This window comes from Hemitrygon akajei, chromosome 4 (assembly GCF_048418815.1).
Source record: "Hemitrygon akajei chromosome 4, sHemAka1.3, whole genome shotgun sequence".
In the NCBI taxonomy this organism is placed as follows: Eukaryota; Metazoa; Chordata; class Chondrichthyes; order Myliobatiformes; family Dasyatidae; genus Hemitrygon; species Hemitrygon akajei.
This window is the reverse complement of record NC_133127.1, coordinates 166,196,386-166,213,252: the sequence shown is the minus strand read 5'-3', so window position 1 is coordinate 166,213,252 and position 16,867 is coordinate 166,196,386. Positions and strand designations below refer to the sequence as shown.

Below are 16,867 nucleotides of genomic sequence, written 5' to 3'. Positions count from 1 at the left end.
TAGATGCTCAGTCACCAAGTTCTCCTGACACAGACCCCAGGAACCTTCATTGATCCTTCTGGTTCCAAGTACCTCTCTCGGTGTAGATTTCATCCACTAGGATTCCCAGGTAATGGTATTTAGTCTTCTAACACATTCCTGCCACAACAGCCACTAATTCTATAATGGATTATCAACGTAGAAGGACCAGAGCCATGCAGTGTTTGCATTTGGTTACATGCCATCATCTGCATGATATTGAAGTGGAAAATATTGGGATCTATGCTACTTCCTCTATATGGAAGTGCTACCAAAATAAACATACTTGCATTGCTGCTAATGTTTCCTGATCTAAAACTGAATTTACATAGATTTAGTAGTATGATGATCAGAAATATGAAGTGCTGAAATTAAATGGCATAATTCGCATAGATTTTGACAGCATTGAGTTTCAGAAGACATTGTGGGAATTAACAAAATATAAAAATAGTACAGGTTGAGCAAGCATAGAAGATAGCATCACAAGAAACCCTCTATGCAATAAAACAGAAGAACAGCTTTGAGGATGGCAAAAAACAGTAGAAAGACTAAGTAACAAATATAAACTAGTATTGCAACAACAGCCAAGATCATACTTGAAAACTACTGGAAAATAACTAACTAGTGACATCATAGCTAGGGTCTGGGAGGGGTCAGGAGGATAACAGGTAAATAGCTAGGGTACAAAATTAGCTACGTAGCATATATAAAGAAAGTAACATTTAAAATATGAAAAAAAAGCAAATCCCGCAGAAGTTCAAAGTCTGAAAATATGATGCAGTTCAAGCAGCAGTTCTGGTGAAAGAACAAGTTATTAACTCAGAAATTGCAGTCAGTGACAATGCCCAAGCTCCTTGGCCCATGAAAATCTAGATCTGGTACACATGTCACAAGTTAATTCTGAAAATATTAGTAGTACCACATAAAAAATTATTTACAACTCCAAAACTTGACCAACCCATGAAACAATAGTCTGACAGTTGGCTATATTACACCTCCTAGTTTAACGGACTATCAAAGCTAACAAAACACTAAATATTTCTAAAACTCACAAATACTTCACAAATATCAAACAAAAAAAATGAAGAGAAGCAAACCTAGTGAACACCTCCTGGTGAATTCACAAGCATCAGCATTGGACGAATTTTGCAGTTTTGTATTCCACCACTAGACTCAAGGAACACAATCAGCAAATCACCATTGAAAATCTGCCAGTGATTTTCAGACTTACTGGTTTTTATTCAATAAATGCTAGTGTTATGTATGGAACTGCCAGCATGTGCCTACAAAATCCAGTACATTATTTATAGTCATAGAAAAATGCTGCACAGATACAGGCCTTCAAGCTCAGCAAGTCCATGCTAATTACAGTGCTCCCCAGCCAGTCCCAATAACCTGCACTAAGACTCTCCCCTCCATATACCTACCCAAATGCTTCTTAAATTACACAATATACCTGCCTCAACCACTTCTGCTGGCAATTCATTCTATGTACTCATTACCGCTTGGGCTCCTTTTAATTTCCTCCTTTCTCACCCTCAACCTATCCCACCCCTGGTTTGGGCACCCCTACCATAAGGAAAAGTGCTATCACCCACCTTATCAACTCCTCTCATTATTTTAAATACGATGTCACCCCTCATTCTCTTAACTTCCAAGAAATAAAGACCTAGTCTGACCTACATCTCCCACAGTTTTGGTGTTCTAATCATGGCAACATCCTCGTATCTTCACTTCACTCCTTCGAATTTAATCACATCTTTCATATAACAATTATCTACTTAAACAATAAATAATTGAATAGAAACTAAGAAAAATATAAATAGGGAGCTATGGAAGATCTGAATAGAATTGGCAGAGAAGAATTTCTGGCAATTCAAGAAATATGTTCTACCTAGTCATGCATGTTACAAATCCATCTATCTAATTGCACTCAAAGAAGAGCATTAAGAATTTCCTCGATCATACGCTTCAGAGGTCAGAATATTTGCCACTTGAGTAGGAAGAAATATATAATGTAAGAATGCAACAAAAATTAATTTTCATACTGAACATCAAAAGGAGTCTCAACATTCCGACAAACTACAGCATTCTGTAATAAAGGCTTTGTAGAGAGAGCAAAGCAATGGTAGTGTTCTAATTTGTTCTGTATTTTATTTAAATACATAATTTATTAAACAGTTAAACACTACTTTTTTTTATATACCTTTTTAAACTATTTGTGTGGTGTTCTGCATAGGTACGTTCCAATGAGACAGGGAAAGGATGAGAGGGTACAGGAACCACGGTGTACAAAGACTGTAGAAAATCTAGTCAAGAAAAAAGCTTACAAAAGGTTCAAAAAACTAGATAATGATAGAGACCTACAAGAAGGCGCTTAAGTATGTAGGAGAGCAAGAAAGGGACATGAGAAGGCCTTGGCAAAATTAAGGTAACCCCAAGGCATTCAACAAGTATGTGAAGAGCAAGAGGATAACACGTGAGAGAATAGGACCAATCAAGTGTGACAGTGGAGAAGTGTGTATGGAGCCGGAGGATGTAGTTGAGGTACTTAATGAGTACTTTGCTTAAGTATTCACTACAGAAAAGGACCTTGTTGATTGTAGGATTGACTTACAGCGGACTGAAAAGCTTGAGCATACAGACGTTAAGAAAGATGATGTTCTGGAGCTTTTGGAAAGCATCTAGTTGGATAAGTTGGATTAGACTAGTTCCCTAGGCTACTGTGGGAGGTGAGGGAAGAGATTGTTAAGCCTCTGGCAATGATCTTTGCATCATCAATGGGAATAGGAGAGATTCCATAGGATTGGAGGGTTGCAGATGTTCTTCCCTTATTCAAGAAAGCGAATAGAGATAGTCCAGGAAATTATAGATCAGTGAGTCTTACTTCAGTGATTGATAAGTTGATGAAGAAAATCCTGACGGGCAGGATTTATAAACATTTGAAGAAGCATGGCTTTGTCAAAGGCAGGTCGTGCCTTACGAGCCTGACTGAATTTTTTGAGGATGTGACTAAACATACTGATGAAGGTAGAGCAACAGATGTAGTGCAAATGGATTTCAGCAAGGTATTTGATAAGGTACTCCATATAAGGCTTATTGAAAAAGTAAGGAGTCATGAGATCCAAGGGGATCTTGCTTTTGGCTTGCCCACAGAAGACCAAGTGTGGTTGTAGACGGGTCATATTCTGCATGGAGCTAGGTGACCAGTGGTGTACATCAGGGATCTGCTCCGGTACCTCTTTCTCTTCGTGATTTTTATAATTGACCTGCATGAGGAAGTGGAGGGATGGATTAGTAAATTTGCTGATGACACAAAGGTTGGGGTTGTTGTGGACAGTATGGAGGGCTGTCAGAGATTACAGCGGGTCATCAATAGGATGTAAAACTGGGCTGAGAACTGGCAGATGGAGTTCAACCCAGATAAGGGTGAGGTGGTTCATTTTGGTAGGTCAAATACAATGGCAGAATATAGTATAATGGTAAGACTCTTGGCAGTGTGGAGGATCAGAGGGATTTTGGGGTCTGAGTCTATAGAACACTGAAAGCTGCTGCGTAGGTTGACTGTGCGGTTAAGAAGGCATACGGTGTACTGGCCTTCAACTGTGGGATTGACTTCAAGAGGTAATGTCACAGATATACAGGACCTTAGCCAAACCCCACTTGGAGTACTGTGCTCAGTTCTGGTCACTTCACTACAGGAAGGATGTGGAAACCATAGGAAGGGTACAGAGGAGATTTACAAGGATGTTGCCTGGGTTGGGGAGCATGCCTTATAAGAATAGTTTGAGTGAACTTGGCCTTGGAGTGACAGAGGATGAGAGTTGACCTGATAGAGGTGTATAACATGATGAGAGGCATTGATCGTGTGGATAATCAGAGGCTTTTCCCAGGGTTGAAATGGCGAACATGAGACGGCACAGTTTTAAGGTGCTTGGAAGTAGGTATGGAGGAGATATCAGGGGCAAGTTTTTTTTTTACGCAGAGAGTGGTGAGTGCGTAGAATGGGCTGCAGGTGACAGTGGTAGAGGCAGATACAATATAGAGACTTTAAGAGACTCTTGGATAGGTACGTGGAGCTTAGAAAAATAGAAGGCTATAGGTAACACTATGTAATTTTTAAAGTAAGTACATACTCGGCACAGCATTGTGGGCCGAAGGGCCCATATTGTGCTGAAGATTTTCAATGTTCTATGTGTTTCCACGAAACTTCAGCCAATTGGGCCAGCTGCTTAAGTGGAACAAAATGCAAGGGTCCTGATGTGTCCCAGTTAACCGGAATCCACTGTATTAATGTCAGGATAAGGCCCAGCTATAGCGAGTGATGGACTTGCTAATATGCAGTTAGATAAATGAAAAAGAATAGGAGATTACAGATTCTGAGGGTATTGAAACCATTGCTTCACAAGATAAAACTCTAATAATGACTAGACTGTACAGTGAGAGACTGACAATTACAGCCCTCACAGGTAGGCTAACTAGTGATAGAATCATGGAGTATTAGAAAAGTACAGCACAGAAGCAGGCCCTTTGGCCCATCTAGTCTGTGCCAAACCAATTAAACTGCCTACTCCCATCAACCTGCACCAACCAGGAACACAGCCCTCCATACCCCTACCATTCATGTACGCATCCAAACTTCGCTTATACATTGCAATCAAGCTTGTATGCACCACTTGTACTGGCAGGTCATTCCACACTTTCACGACCGTCTGAGTGAACTATTCCCCTCATGTTCCCCTTAAACTTTTCACCTTTCACCCTTAATCCATAACCTCTGGTTGTAGTCCAACCACAGTGGAAAAAGCCTGTTTGCATTTATCCTATCTATAGCTCTCATAATTTTGAATACCTCTATCACACTCCTCTCAATCTGCTATATTCCAAGGAATATAGTCCTAATCTATTCAATCTTGCTTTATAACTCAGATCCTCCAGACCCAGCAACATCCTTGTAAATTTTCTCTGTACTTTCTTCAACCTTATTTACATCCTTCCTGTAGGTAAGTGGCAAAAGCTACACACAATACTCCAAAATAGGCCTTGCCAATGTCTTATACAGCTTCAACATAATATCCTATCTCCTGTACTCAATACTTTGATTTAAGGCCAATGTGCCAAAAGCTTTCTTAATAACCCTATCTACCTGTGACACCACTTCCAACAAATTATAGACCCGTATTCCCAGAACCCTTTGTTTTATCGCACTCCTCAGTGTCCTACTGTTCACTATGTAGAGTGCTTAGAGGATGTGCAGACCAGCAAGTAGATGTTCTCAATGATATCTTCAACATCTCCCTGAGCAGTGCCATCGTTCCAACGTGCTTCAAGGCTGCCACTATCATCCCCATGCCGAAGAAGTCTTCAGTGTCCTGCCTCAATGACTACCGTCCCATTACACTCACATCCATCATCATGAAGTGGTTCGAGAGGCTCGTCATAAGGCACATCAAGACCCTGCTGCCCCCCTCACTGGAACCCCTGCAGTTTGCGAACCATCCCAACTGCTCAACAGATGACGCCATTGCCATCACCCTCCACCTGGCCCTAACCCACCTGGACAAGAAAAGACACGTACATTTGAATGCTGTTCATAGACTTCAGTTCAGCATTCAACACAATCATCCCTCAGAAACTGATTGGAAAGCTGAGCCTACTGGGCCTGAACACCTCCCTATGCAACTGGGTAGTAGACTTCCTGACTGCGAGACCTCAGTCAGTCTAGATCGGAGGCAGCATCTTCAACACCATCACACTGAGCACGGGGGCCCCCCAGGGCTGTATGCTCAGTCCACTGCTGTTCACTCTGCTGACCCACGACTGTGCTGCAACACACAGCTCAAACTGCATCATCAAGTTCGCCAATGACACAACCGTGGTGGGTCTCATCAGCAAAAACGATGAGTCAGCATACAGAGAGGAGGTGCAGCAGCTAACGGACTGGTGCAAAGCCAACAACTTGTCTCTGAATGTGAACAAAACAAAAGAGATGGTTGTTGACTTCAGGAGAGCAAGGAGCGACCACTCCTCGCTAAGCATCAATGGCTCCTCAGTAGAGTTCGTTAAGAGCACCAAATTTCTTGGTGTTCACCTGGCGGAGAATCTCACCTGATCCCTCAACACCAGCTCCATAGCAGAGAAAAGTCCATCTCCCACCGCCCCCAATCCTCATCACATTCTACAGGAGTTGTACTGAGAGCATCCTGAGTAGCTGCATCACTGCCTGGTTCGGAAATTGCACTATCTCAGATCGCAAGACTCTGCAGCGGATAGTGAGGTCAGCTGAGAAGATTACCGGGGTCTCTCTTCCCGCCATTATGGAAATTTACACAACATGCTGCATCAGCAAATCAAACAGCATTATGAAGGACCCCACACACCCCTCATACAAACTCTTTTCCCTACTGCCATCTGGGAAAAGGCACCAAAGCATTCGGGCTCTCACAACCAGACTATGTAACAGTTTCTTCCCCCAGGCTATTAGACTCCTCAATACCCAGCGCCTGGACTAACACCAACTTACTGCCATTTACTTTGCCTATTGTCTTGTTTATTATTTATTGTATTGCTTGCACTGTTTTGTTCACTTTATGCAGTCCTGGGTAGGTCTGTAGTCTAGTGTAGTTTTTCTCTGTGTTGTTTTCACATAGTTCAGTGTAGTTTTTGTACTGGTTCATGTAGCACCATGGTCCTGAAAAACAGTCTTGTTTTTACTGTGTATTGTACCAGCAGTTATGGTCGAAATGACAATAAAAAGTGACTCGACTTGTAAAACCTACCTGGTTGGTCCTACTGAAATGCAAATCTTCACAGTTGTCTGCATTAAATTTCATCTGCCATTTTTCAGCCCATTTTTCCAGTTGATGTTGATCTCTCTGCAAGTCATAATAGCTTCCTCACTGTCTACTACACCCCCAACCTTGGTGTCATCCACAAATTTGCTGATCCAGTTAACCAGATTATCATCCAGATGAGTGATATAGATGACAAACAACGATGGACCTAGCACTGATCCATGGGGCGCTCCACAGGTTACAGGCCTTCATTCAGTGAGGCAACCATCTATTACCACTCTCTGGCTTCTCCCACAGAGCCAATGCCTAATCCAATTTATTACCTCATCTTGAATGCCAAGAGACTAAAGCTCCTGAGCAACCTCCCATGTGGGACCTTGTCAACTGCCTTACTAAAGTCCACATAGACAATATCCACTGCCTTGCCTTCATCGACTTTCCTGGTAACTTCCTTGAAAAACTCCATAAGATTGGTTACACATGATCTACCACACATGAAGCCATGCTGACTATCCTTAACCAGTCCATGTCTATCCAAATACTTGTATATCCGGTCCCTCAGAATACCTTCCAATAAGCTTTCCCACTACTGATGTCAGGTTCACCAGCCTATAGTTTCCTGGTTTATTTATAGAGCCTTTCTTGAACAGCAGAACAACAGTGTCTATCCTCCAATCCTCTGATACATCACCTTTTGTGGGAAGTGATTAAACCAAAGATTCATACCTTTATTTTTCTACCACCCACATGACAGAAGTTATTTTTTCTCTACGTACTCCGCATTCATTACTATATATTCCAAATATAAACAATGCAAATAACTAGTATTGGTAATTAATTGTATTCCCTAATACCCAGAATTTTATCACAGTTACTAAGAGGTACATGTATTCTCCCTAATTTGAAACTGATTTGACAGAGGTATGGACACCATAACAAAATATGAGACACGAGACACAGTCTGTAGGGACCTGAAGTGACAAATAACAAAGGACAGCTCAGAAACAGCAAGGACAAGACAACAAGAAACTGAGCAACATGGATGTGCAAATACTTATGCATTTGCTGGATTTTGGAGGAGGGTGTTGCTATTGACTGTGGTGCATGAAAATCCCAGGAGATCCTCAGTTTCTGAGATACTCAAACCACCCCACCTGGCACCAACAATCATTCCATGGTCAAAGTCACTTAGATCACATTTCTTCCTCATTCTGATGTTTGGTCTGAACAACATCTGAATCTCTTGATACTTTTATGCATTGAGTTGGTGCCTTATGAATGGCTGATATGCATTAATGAGCAGGTGTACAGGTGTACCTAATAAAGTGGTCACTAAATGTATAATAAATGTTGCAATGTTACACAGGCAGCATAAACATACATTAGGTAGCACAAAAAGTTGAAATAGCAATAATTCAGTGTTGCTACTTGTAGAATCTGAGGCTTGGAATACAAAAGGTAGTACATTAAGCTAAACTTTACAAATGATTAGGCAATGCTCAGCTGAAGATTTGCCTAATCCTGAAGACCACACTTTGGGAGGTACATTTATGTTTAGAGCAGACATTTATAAGACAATTTAACCACAGAATTAAGAGCAGAATTAGGCCATTCAGCCCATCATGTCTGCTCCACCATTCCATCACAGCTGATTTGTTTCCTATGATGGGAGAGTCTAAGACCAGAGGACACAGCCTCAAAATAGAGGGGCATCATTTTACAGTAGAGATGAAAAGGAATAAGGAATTTCTTTAGCCACAGTGGTGAATCTGTGGGATTCTTTGCCACTGCCAGCTATGGAGACCACCTTATGTATATTTAATACAGAGGGTGATAGACTACCTGTATTGATTGCTCAGGACATGAAGGGATATGGGGAGAAGGTAGGATTGGGACTAAGAGGAAAGTTGGATCATCTGAGATGAAATGGCAGAGCAGAACTTAATGGGCCAAATGGCCCCTATATTTTATGGCAGGGGTCACCAACCTTTTTTACACCACGGACCGGTTTAACATTGACAATATTCTTGTGGACCGGCTGACCGGGGGGATCGAGACCAGAATACAGCGATACTCAAAGGTGGTACCTTATGTCCAGTCTATTCCTCAATTTAGTTTTCATGGCTCTCAGCACTTGCTTCTGTCCCGCTTGCTCACGTTTCTTCCGCTCAGAAAACTCAACTGGTTTGTCTTTAAGTGCAGGGTGCTTGGACTCAAGGTACTGAAGCAGTTTTGAGGGCTTCGTTGCCTCATTAGACAGCCTCCCGCCCGCCTGCCGCTAGACGCCTTGGCCAGGTGTGGCTGGTCGTGGGTGGGGTGAGAGGACAAGGTAAGAGCCGGAGGTCCCTGTACCGGGGCCGCAGCGGTTGCAGTCCGGAGAGAGCGACCAACCGAGCGAGGAGTGCGACAGGGCGTGTGCCCACCCTCCTTGTAGATTCTATCGGCCGACAAAAGTTTGTCTCGAGGGATGACTTTCAGTAGATCGCAGTGAGGTAGCTGCTTTGCTACTTAAGAAACTCTGAGCCCAAATTAGGTTGTCTGTGAATATTTTAGCACCGCGTTCCCCACGAACATTCGGTGTGCTAAACAGGTTTAGAGGCGGCGCCCATCTGTCCACGCTCTAGGCCAGTAGCAACGGCACATCTCACCAGCAACACAAGGCGGTCGGTGACCCAAGGCCAACCAGTGATCCCTGACGCGAGAGTATCACTGCGTTTAGGCTACTGATGACCTCCCGTGGGTAATGACCGCGTGTGCGAAATCACCTCGCGTGCATTCAAGTTCAACAGTCGGGGAATGCAGAAAGGTGCAGTTGACTCATATCATTTCATATCGACAAATCACATTGTTTCCTCGTGGCCCGGTGGTTGGGGACCAATGTCTTATGGTCTTAAGGTAATCACCCTCAACTCCATTCTCCCCATAAGGTTTGACACCCTGACTAATCAAGAACCTAGCAAACTCCACTTTATTGTGAGGCTGTGTTTTCTGGTCCCAGACTCCCCAGCTATAGGAAACATCCTCTCCATATACAGTTTATCTAGGCCTTTGAATATTTGATAGGTTTCAATGAAAACACACCCCCCTCCACCCATCCCGCATTCCTAACACTAGAGAATAGAGGTCCAGAACTATGAAACGCTCATATGTTAACACAAATTTTCCTAGGATAACTCTCGTGAACCTCTGCTGGACCCACTCTAAAGCCAGCACATCCTTTCTTAGATAAGGCGTCCAAAACTGCTCACAATACTCTAAGTGTGGTCTGATTAACACCTTATAAAGCTTCAACTTTACATGTACAGGTTTCCCCTGCTATCAGAAAGTACAGCATTCCTATGAAACCTTTCATAAACCGAAATGGCGTAAAGCGAAGAAGCAATTACCATTAATTTATATGGGAAAATTTTTTGAGCATTCGCAGACCCAAAAAAAACCTACCAAATCATACCAGACAGCACATAAAACCTAAAATAACACTAACACATAGTAAAAGCAGGAATGATATGATAAATACACAGTCTATATAAAGTAAAAATAATGTATGTACAATGTAGTTTCACTTGCTAGAATCGAGAAGATTTAGCCAAAACCGATTTGTAGAAAAAAATCTACACGCATGCGCACACACCTGCCCGCGCAAGGCTTTACGGTCATGGTAGTCTTTCTTGGGGTAAACATAAGTTTAAAGCAGGCGCCCTTTTTGCGTAAAAGCAAAAATCCTCTTCGGATTTCTTTCAGTTAGCGAAAACAGATACTAATGTAGGTCTTTCGTAAAAGCGAAGTGGCGTAAACTGTCATAAAGCGGGAAACACCTGTACATCCTTGCTTTTATATTCTAATCCTCTCAAAAAAATGCTAACATTTAATTTGCCTTCCTTACCACCAACTCAAACTGCAAGTTAAGCTTTAAGAAATCCTGCATGAGGACTCCCAAGTCCCTTTGCACTTCTAATTTCTGAATTTGCTCTCCACTGGGAAATAGTCTACGCCTTTATTCTTTCTACCAAAGTGCATGACAATACACTTCTCTACACTGTATTAAACCTGGCATTTCTTTGCCCATTCTCCTAATCTCAATCGTTCTGCTGACTCCCTCCTTCCTCAACACTACCTGCCCCTTCATCTATCTTTGTATCGTTCACAAACTTAGTCAAACAAACATTAATTCCATCAACAAAATCATGATCATATAACATAAAAAGAAGCATTTCCAAGTGTGAAGTGTTGCATTTTGTGAAGACAAGCCAGGGTAGGACAACACAGTGATCGGTAGGGTACTGAGGAGTGCGGTAAAACAAAGGGATTTTGGCACATAGTATTGTGTGCAGTTCTGGTCACCTACCTGCAGAAATATATCAATAAGATTGAAAGAATACAGAGAAAGTTTACAAGAATGCTGCCAACTTGAAGATCTGAGTTATAAGAAAATGTTGAATTGTTAGGATATTAATCTCAGGAGAATGAAGGAAGTTTTGATGGAGGCATACAAAACTCCGAGGTATAAATAGGGTAAATATAAGCAGGCTTTTTCCACTGACGTTGGGTGAGACCAGAACTAGGGTCATAGGTTAAGAGTTAAAGGTGAAATATTCAAGGGGAACCTGAGGGGGAGCTTCTTCACTCAGAGGGTGGTGCCAGTGAAATGGTGGATATGGGTTCGGCGGCAACATTTAAGGGAAGATTAGATGAGTTTGTGATTGAGAAGGGTATGGAGATCTATAGTCTGAGTAGATGGGAGTAGACAACATTTCAGCATGGACTGGATAAGGCTAAAGGGTCTGTTTTTGAGCTGTAGTGCTCTATGATTCTAAAGTTAGTGTTTTCATCCAAAGAGACTACAGACAATGTAAAAAGGCAAGATTCCAAAACCAAACTCCATAATACACCACTTGTCATATCTTGCCAATCAGAAATTGATCTATTTACGCCTACTTCATTTCCTGTCAGTCAGCTGCTCTTGCATTATCACCAAAATATTACCTCCTGCACCTACAGCTTTTATTTTCTGCAATAATCTTTGATACAGCATTTATGTGATACACATAGCTAACCAACTTTCTTTTAAATGTTCTTATTTGACCTACCAGAAGAAGTGCTTGAGGCAATTACTTCCACATTTATATACTTGGTGTAAAAAAAAGTTGATCTTTAAGTTCATGTTAAATCTTTCTCCTCTCACCTTAAAATCTGCCTTCCTTTTATCAATTTGATGAACTCTAGGCAAAAGACTGAGTGCATTCAACCTATCTAAGCTCCTCATGATTGTATGCACCTCTGTAACATCACTTTTTAGTATCCTGCACCAAGGAAAACTTGTCTGTTAAACTCTCCCTATAACTCAGTCCCTCAAGTCTTCACAACATCTTTGCAAATCCTTCTTCATTCCTGCTGGCTTAATAACATCTTTCCCATGCAGGGTGATCAAAACAGAACACAACACTTCAACTGTGGTCTCACCAGCATTCTGCACAACTACACCATGGCCTTGCAACTTTTATACTCAATGCCCCAACTAAGTCCAGTGTGCCAAAAGCCTTCTTCACCACCCTGTCTACCTGAGACTCCACTTTCATGGAACCATGTACTTGACCTCCCACTGTTCTGCAACACCCCCAGGGCCCTACTGTTCAATGTGGAAGTCTTGCCTTGATTTAATTCTCCAAAATGTGATCATTTGGACTTAACTGAATTAAACACTATTCACCTTTCTTTGCCCACTTTCTCAACTGATCAAGATCCTCCTGTCATTTTTGATACCACCTACATTACATTCTGCAGTTATCTATAATGTCTTGTACATTCTTTTCCAAACCACTAACATAGATGCCAAACAACAACTGCCCACCACTGAACCCTAAGGTACAGTAGTTACAAGCCACCAATCAATAAAACAGTCTTTCATCATTACCATCTGCTTCCTACCATCAAGTCAATTGTAAATCCAACTGCCAGCTCCCCCTGGATATCATGCAATTTTAATTAATTTAAGCATTGTACATCACTTCTTCAAACAAGTCAAAGAAGTTTGTCAAACATTACTTACCTTCCAAAAAACTAAAATAACTTTGCCTATCTTTTAATTTTTCTCAGTGCCCTGCTCATAATGTCTTTAATAAGAAGCACTAACAACTCTTCAATGATAGATGAAACTATCTTGTTGTTTCTTGCCTTCTTTGTTCTTTTTGAATAAAAGGCATATTTGCTCTTTGTCAATCTAAAGCAGCCTTTTCTGGATATAGGGAATTACAGAAAATTACAACCGATATTTCATCTAACTCACTAACCTTATTTTTTGTTTTAAGTACGTTAGAATGAATTCCATCAGGGCCCAGAGATTTGTCAGCCTGCAGCTCAAAAATTTGATCAGAAACACTGCCCTGTCATTTATAATTTTCCCTGAGTTCCTTCCTCTGTTACAACTCCTAACTTACAACTATTTCTGGGATCCACTGATGTTTATTTCACCTGTCATCTCCAGGTTTTCAATTGCTAACTAGACTAACATTTAACAGATTTAACAAAATGTTAAACATTCTTTTTAAATGCAAATAGAACCTCTCACCTGTTTTTATATTTCAGGTTAGCTTTATCTTGCACTCCATTTTTTCTTCCCTGTTAATCCTTCAATCATTAATTGTCCCCCTCCCAACATTCTATTCAATCTTTAATCTGTCACCTGTCTGCACAAATATATACATACTTTTTAAATTATTCAACTTCTTTCAATTATCCACAAATGATGCATTTGCCTCTCAGATGTTATTCTTTCTCAAAAGAATTGTCTCTATTCCACATTTCCAAAAACAAACTCAATTTTTTCACCTGTGTGTCTCATCTGCCTGATCATTTACTTCAACTTGCCAGTTCATTTTAGCTAATTCTGCTTTCATGCCCTCTTTAAAATATGAATCTTGGACATTTTCCTCTCTCCCTGTAACTGAACACAAAATTCAAATCACATTGTGATAGAACAATAACTTACTTTTAATAGAAGTACTGGTAACTAGAGGATATTTAATAAAATTTGCAAAGAACAAGAAATGATACGAGGGAAAATACTTAGCATGTTGTTATGATTGGAAATGTGTTCCCTGAAATAGTGACAGGAGGAGATTCAGTACATTCCAAAAAAGGATAAATATTTAAAAGAGGAAAAATGCAGAGCTACATAAAAATTGCAAGAGTTGGAAAGACTTAATCACCTCATCCAATGCAGGGTTATTCCATGGTTTTATCAAGCCATGGAAAAGTAAGTTTGAAATTATTACTGAAAAATTGTTAATTATTCCTTTCAATAAAAGAACAAATTTGCCTTTTCTATGTAAGAACTTTGGAAACTTTTAAAGAATAACCTACAAAGAAATTAAGCTTTGAGTTTAACTCTTATGGAGAGCACTACACTGAAATCAATAGCAAACTAATCAATTTGTGGTTTCCAGGATGTTGGCGATCTCTTTCAATCACTATCTTCACAAGTGACAAGTTTCCGATTAATCTGAAGTGAACATTACAGCTATTTGTCAATTTCAAACGTGCAGCAAGTTTCCAAAATGTTAACAGGTACACGTACGCCTCAAAAAAACCACAATACGCTTTTAGAGCACCCCCTCTAAAGTCAAATAATGCAAATCTGATTCATTAGTCAAGACCTTTGGGACTCAAACTGCAACTTCTGAAGACAAACAACGACTATGATCGCTGGAGGACTGTGCCGATGTCTTACACCGCAAGGAAACTAGTTTAAAGAGAAAGCTCTTGGCTTTAAAAGGGTGTCACTCATGAAAGAAAATGTTGTTCTGTCTATCTACACGAACGTAGTCTGGCTGATCCAGATGTAAAAAAATCAATCTAAATCAAGGCATTATTTTTCAGATCCCGCTGTTTAGTAGCAAGAGTCTGCTGTTAACTTAGTGTCCGTCCTATTGCAGGTTTACGATCACGAATTAGGTACGACATAGATTTTTTTGCGCGCATATGGAATATGATTATTTAAAAATTACATCTTGACCTCTTTTAAACAGGTGCAACTGATGGCAAAAATGCCACATATAATTCCTTATTTTTACAACACCATTTCTTGAAACACAGCGACCAGCAAATCACGTCCACTCTTTGCTTTTATAAAAAGCGAGCCCCCACCCACCCCTTTACAGAACTCAAGGACACAGTTTTAGCAAACGTTTTCGTCCAACACTTTGAAAAGCTCACCAGGTTGAGCACAGTTTCTACGATGTCCCTGTTGCTGACCTCCCCGACTTGGATCAGACCGATGACAACGGCGAATTTCATCTTTATATTCCTGATGGGCACCGACGGGTTAATTCCGGAGATGGACACCATCGAACCCACCATCTCCGCCGCCGCTGGCTGTGGCTGTAGCTGCAGCTTGGGATCGAGCTCCAGACCGCCGCCTCCCGCTCCAACCGCAGCCGCAGGCTGTGCGTTTACCGGCTGCGCCGGCTTGTCGCTCGCCATGTCCTCCGACCCGAGCGATTCTGCTTCTCACATTCACCGGCACCGCCGTCACACAAATGATGGGGGCAGAATATTCTGGAAAAAAAAGCTCAGCACAATTCAACCCACACCAAAGGGGGGGGAAATTGATGGGAAAACAATAACTAGACAGTCCCTTTAATAATTACAGGACGTATCTGTTTCTCTATTTTTTGCTACCTTCCCTTATATTTTTATACGGATTGATTCAGTTCCGTTTGGCCACTGCTCACTGCTGCCACCGACTCTCCGAGCACTTTCTCCGCCATCTTCTGCCCCCTCGCTGCAGTCGGCTCTACTGCGCATGCGCACTGAGGGTCGGCTGGGTCCCGTTAGTCTCAGGTGTCCAGGTGACAAGTGCACATGCTGTAAGCTCAAACCAGTCAGCGGAAAAAATACTGGCTTGTTCCAAAAAAAGGGGGACAACAGCTGCTCCAACTATACCTATACCGCAAGCAGCAATGGTGCCGCTAGGGCATTCGTTTATTATACTTTGTTCAATCCTTGTTCATTTTGCCGTTCCATTAGCCGTTAAAGAGATGAAAATTAAGACAATAGTTCCAATTGATTATAACTGTAGCAGTATGATTATGATGCATACATCATTTTAAAACGATGCTTAAGAGGACTCTTCAGATTGAATATGATGCTGAATATGCAGGCCCACATACTACCTTACTGGAAATCTCTGCAATAGCGTAACAATTCCTGAAAGTAGTGGGTAGTAAGAGGATTGCTTGAAAACATATATAACATATATACAATAAGAACAGAATTTTATTGCCAAAAAAAACGAAACTTCTTAACGTTCTATGCAAGCGTTAAATTACAACGGCTCTTGATATTTTGTAAACATTTGGGCCCTTTCAAGTTGGGCAACATACCACAATTTATGTGTTATTTCATTACCTACTCACAGCCCACCCTACTCCTCTTTCAAAGTGTGGAACTCCATGATGCCCAAGTTTTTCTTTCAAGAATCCTAAGAATTTAAATTCTTATTTCATCCTGGGAAGCTAAATAACTACACAGAAGATCACCAAGATCACATTGATTCATTTTGACGTCCCCAAAGAGGGAACAGTCCACTTAGAATGTCACTTTATAGTGCTTCAAGATTTTGTTTTGATTAAGGAAAAGTCTCAGTATTCAACAACTCTTCAACCATTATCTTAAAGCAAATTAGTTGTTGAAAAAGGTTAGTTTTCCCCTTTTTTCCTTCTCATCATATCTGAGGGATAGCAGTAACTTCCGTGAGGGTCATTTCAGAAATCAACCACCGTAGTATATGTATTCTGGAAACTAAGTTGCCTTTTGGCATAAATTTTTAAATTTGATGCTCAGCTTTCATTTTCCTCTGTTTGAACAATTTTTAGGAAAATTGATTATCTGGCACACACAGCTGTACACCTTCACCAATTAAAATGCATACATCTAATCAACCAATCATGTGGCAGCAATTCAATACATAACGCATGCAGGCACGGTCTGTGTTCATGTCTAATGGATGTGATCGAAAGAGGCTATAAAGTATTGCAGACTCAGCCAGCTGTCATGAG

The 16,867-nt window shown here is 41.0% G+C and overlaps 1 protein-coding gene across 2 annotated transcripts in view; it reads right to left on the bottom strand.

The window, feature by feature from the left end:
* nbeaa (neurobeachin a) overlaps positions 1 to 15,593 on the bottom strand; it is a 772,475-nt gene extending 756,882 nt beyond the window's left edge. For both annotated transcript variants that reach the window (XM_073043888.1, XM_073043887.1), the window contains exon 1: positions 15,024 to 15,593. In XM_073043888.1, coding sequence (XP_072899989.1) covers positions 15,024 to 15,290 — 267 coding nt within the window. In that variant the 5' untranslated portion in view covers positions 15,291 to 15,593. The remainder of the gene's footprint in view (positions 1 to 15,023) is intronic.
* Between the last annotated feature and the right edge of the window lie 1,274 nt (positions 15,594 to 16,867).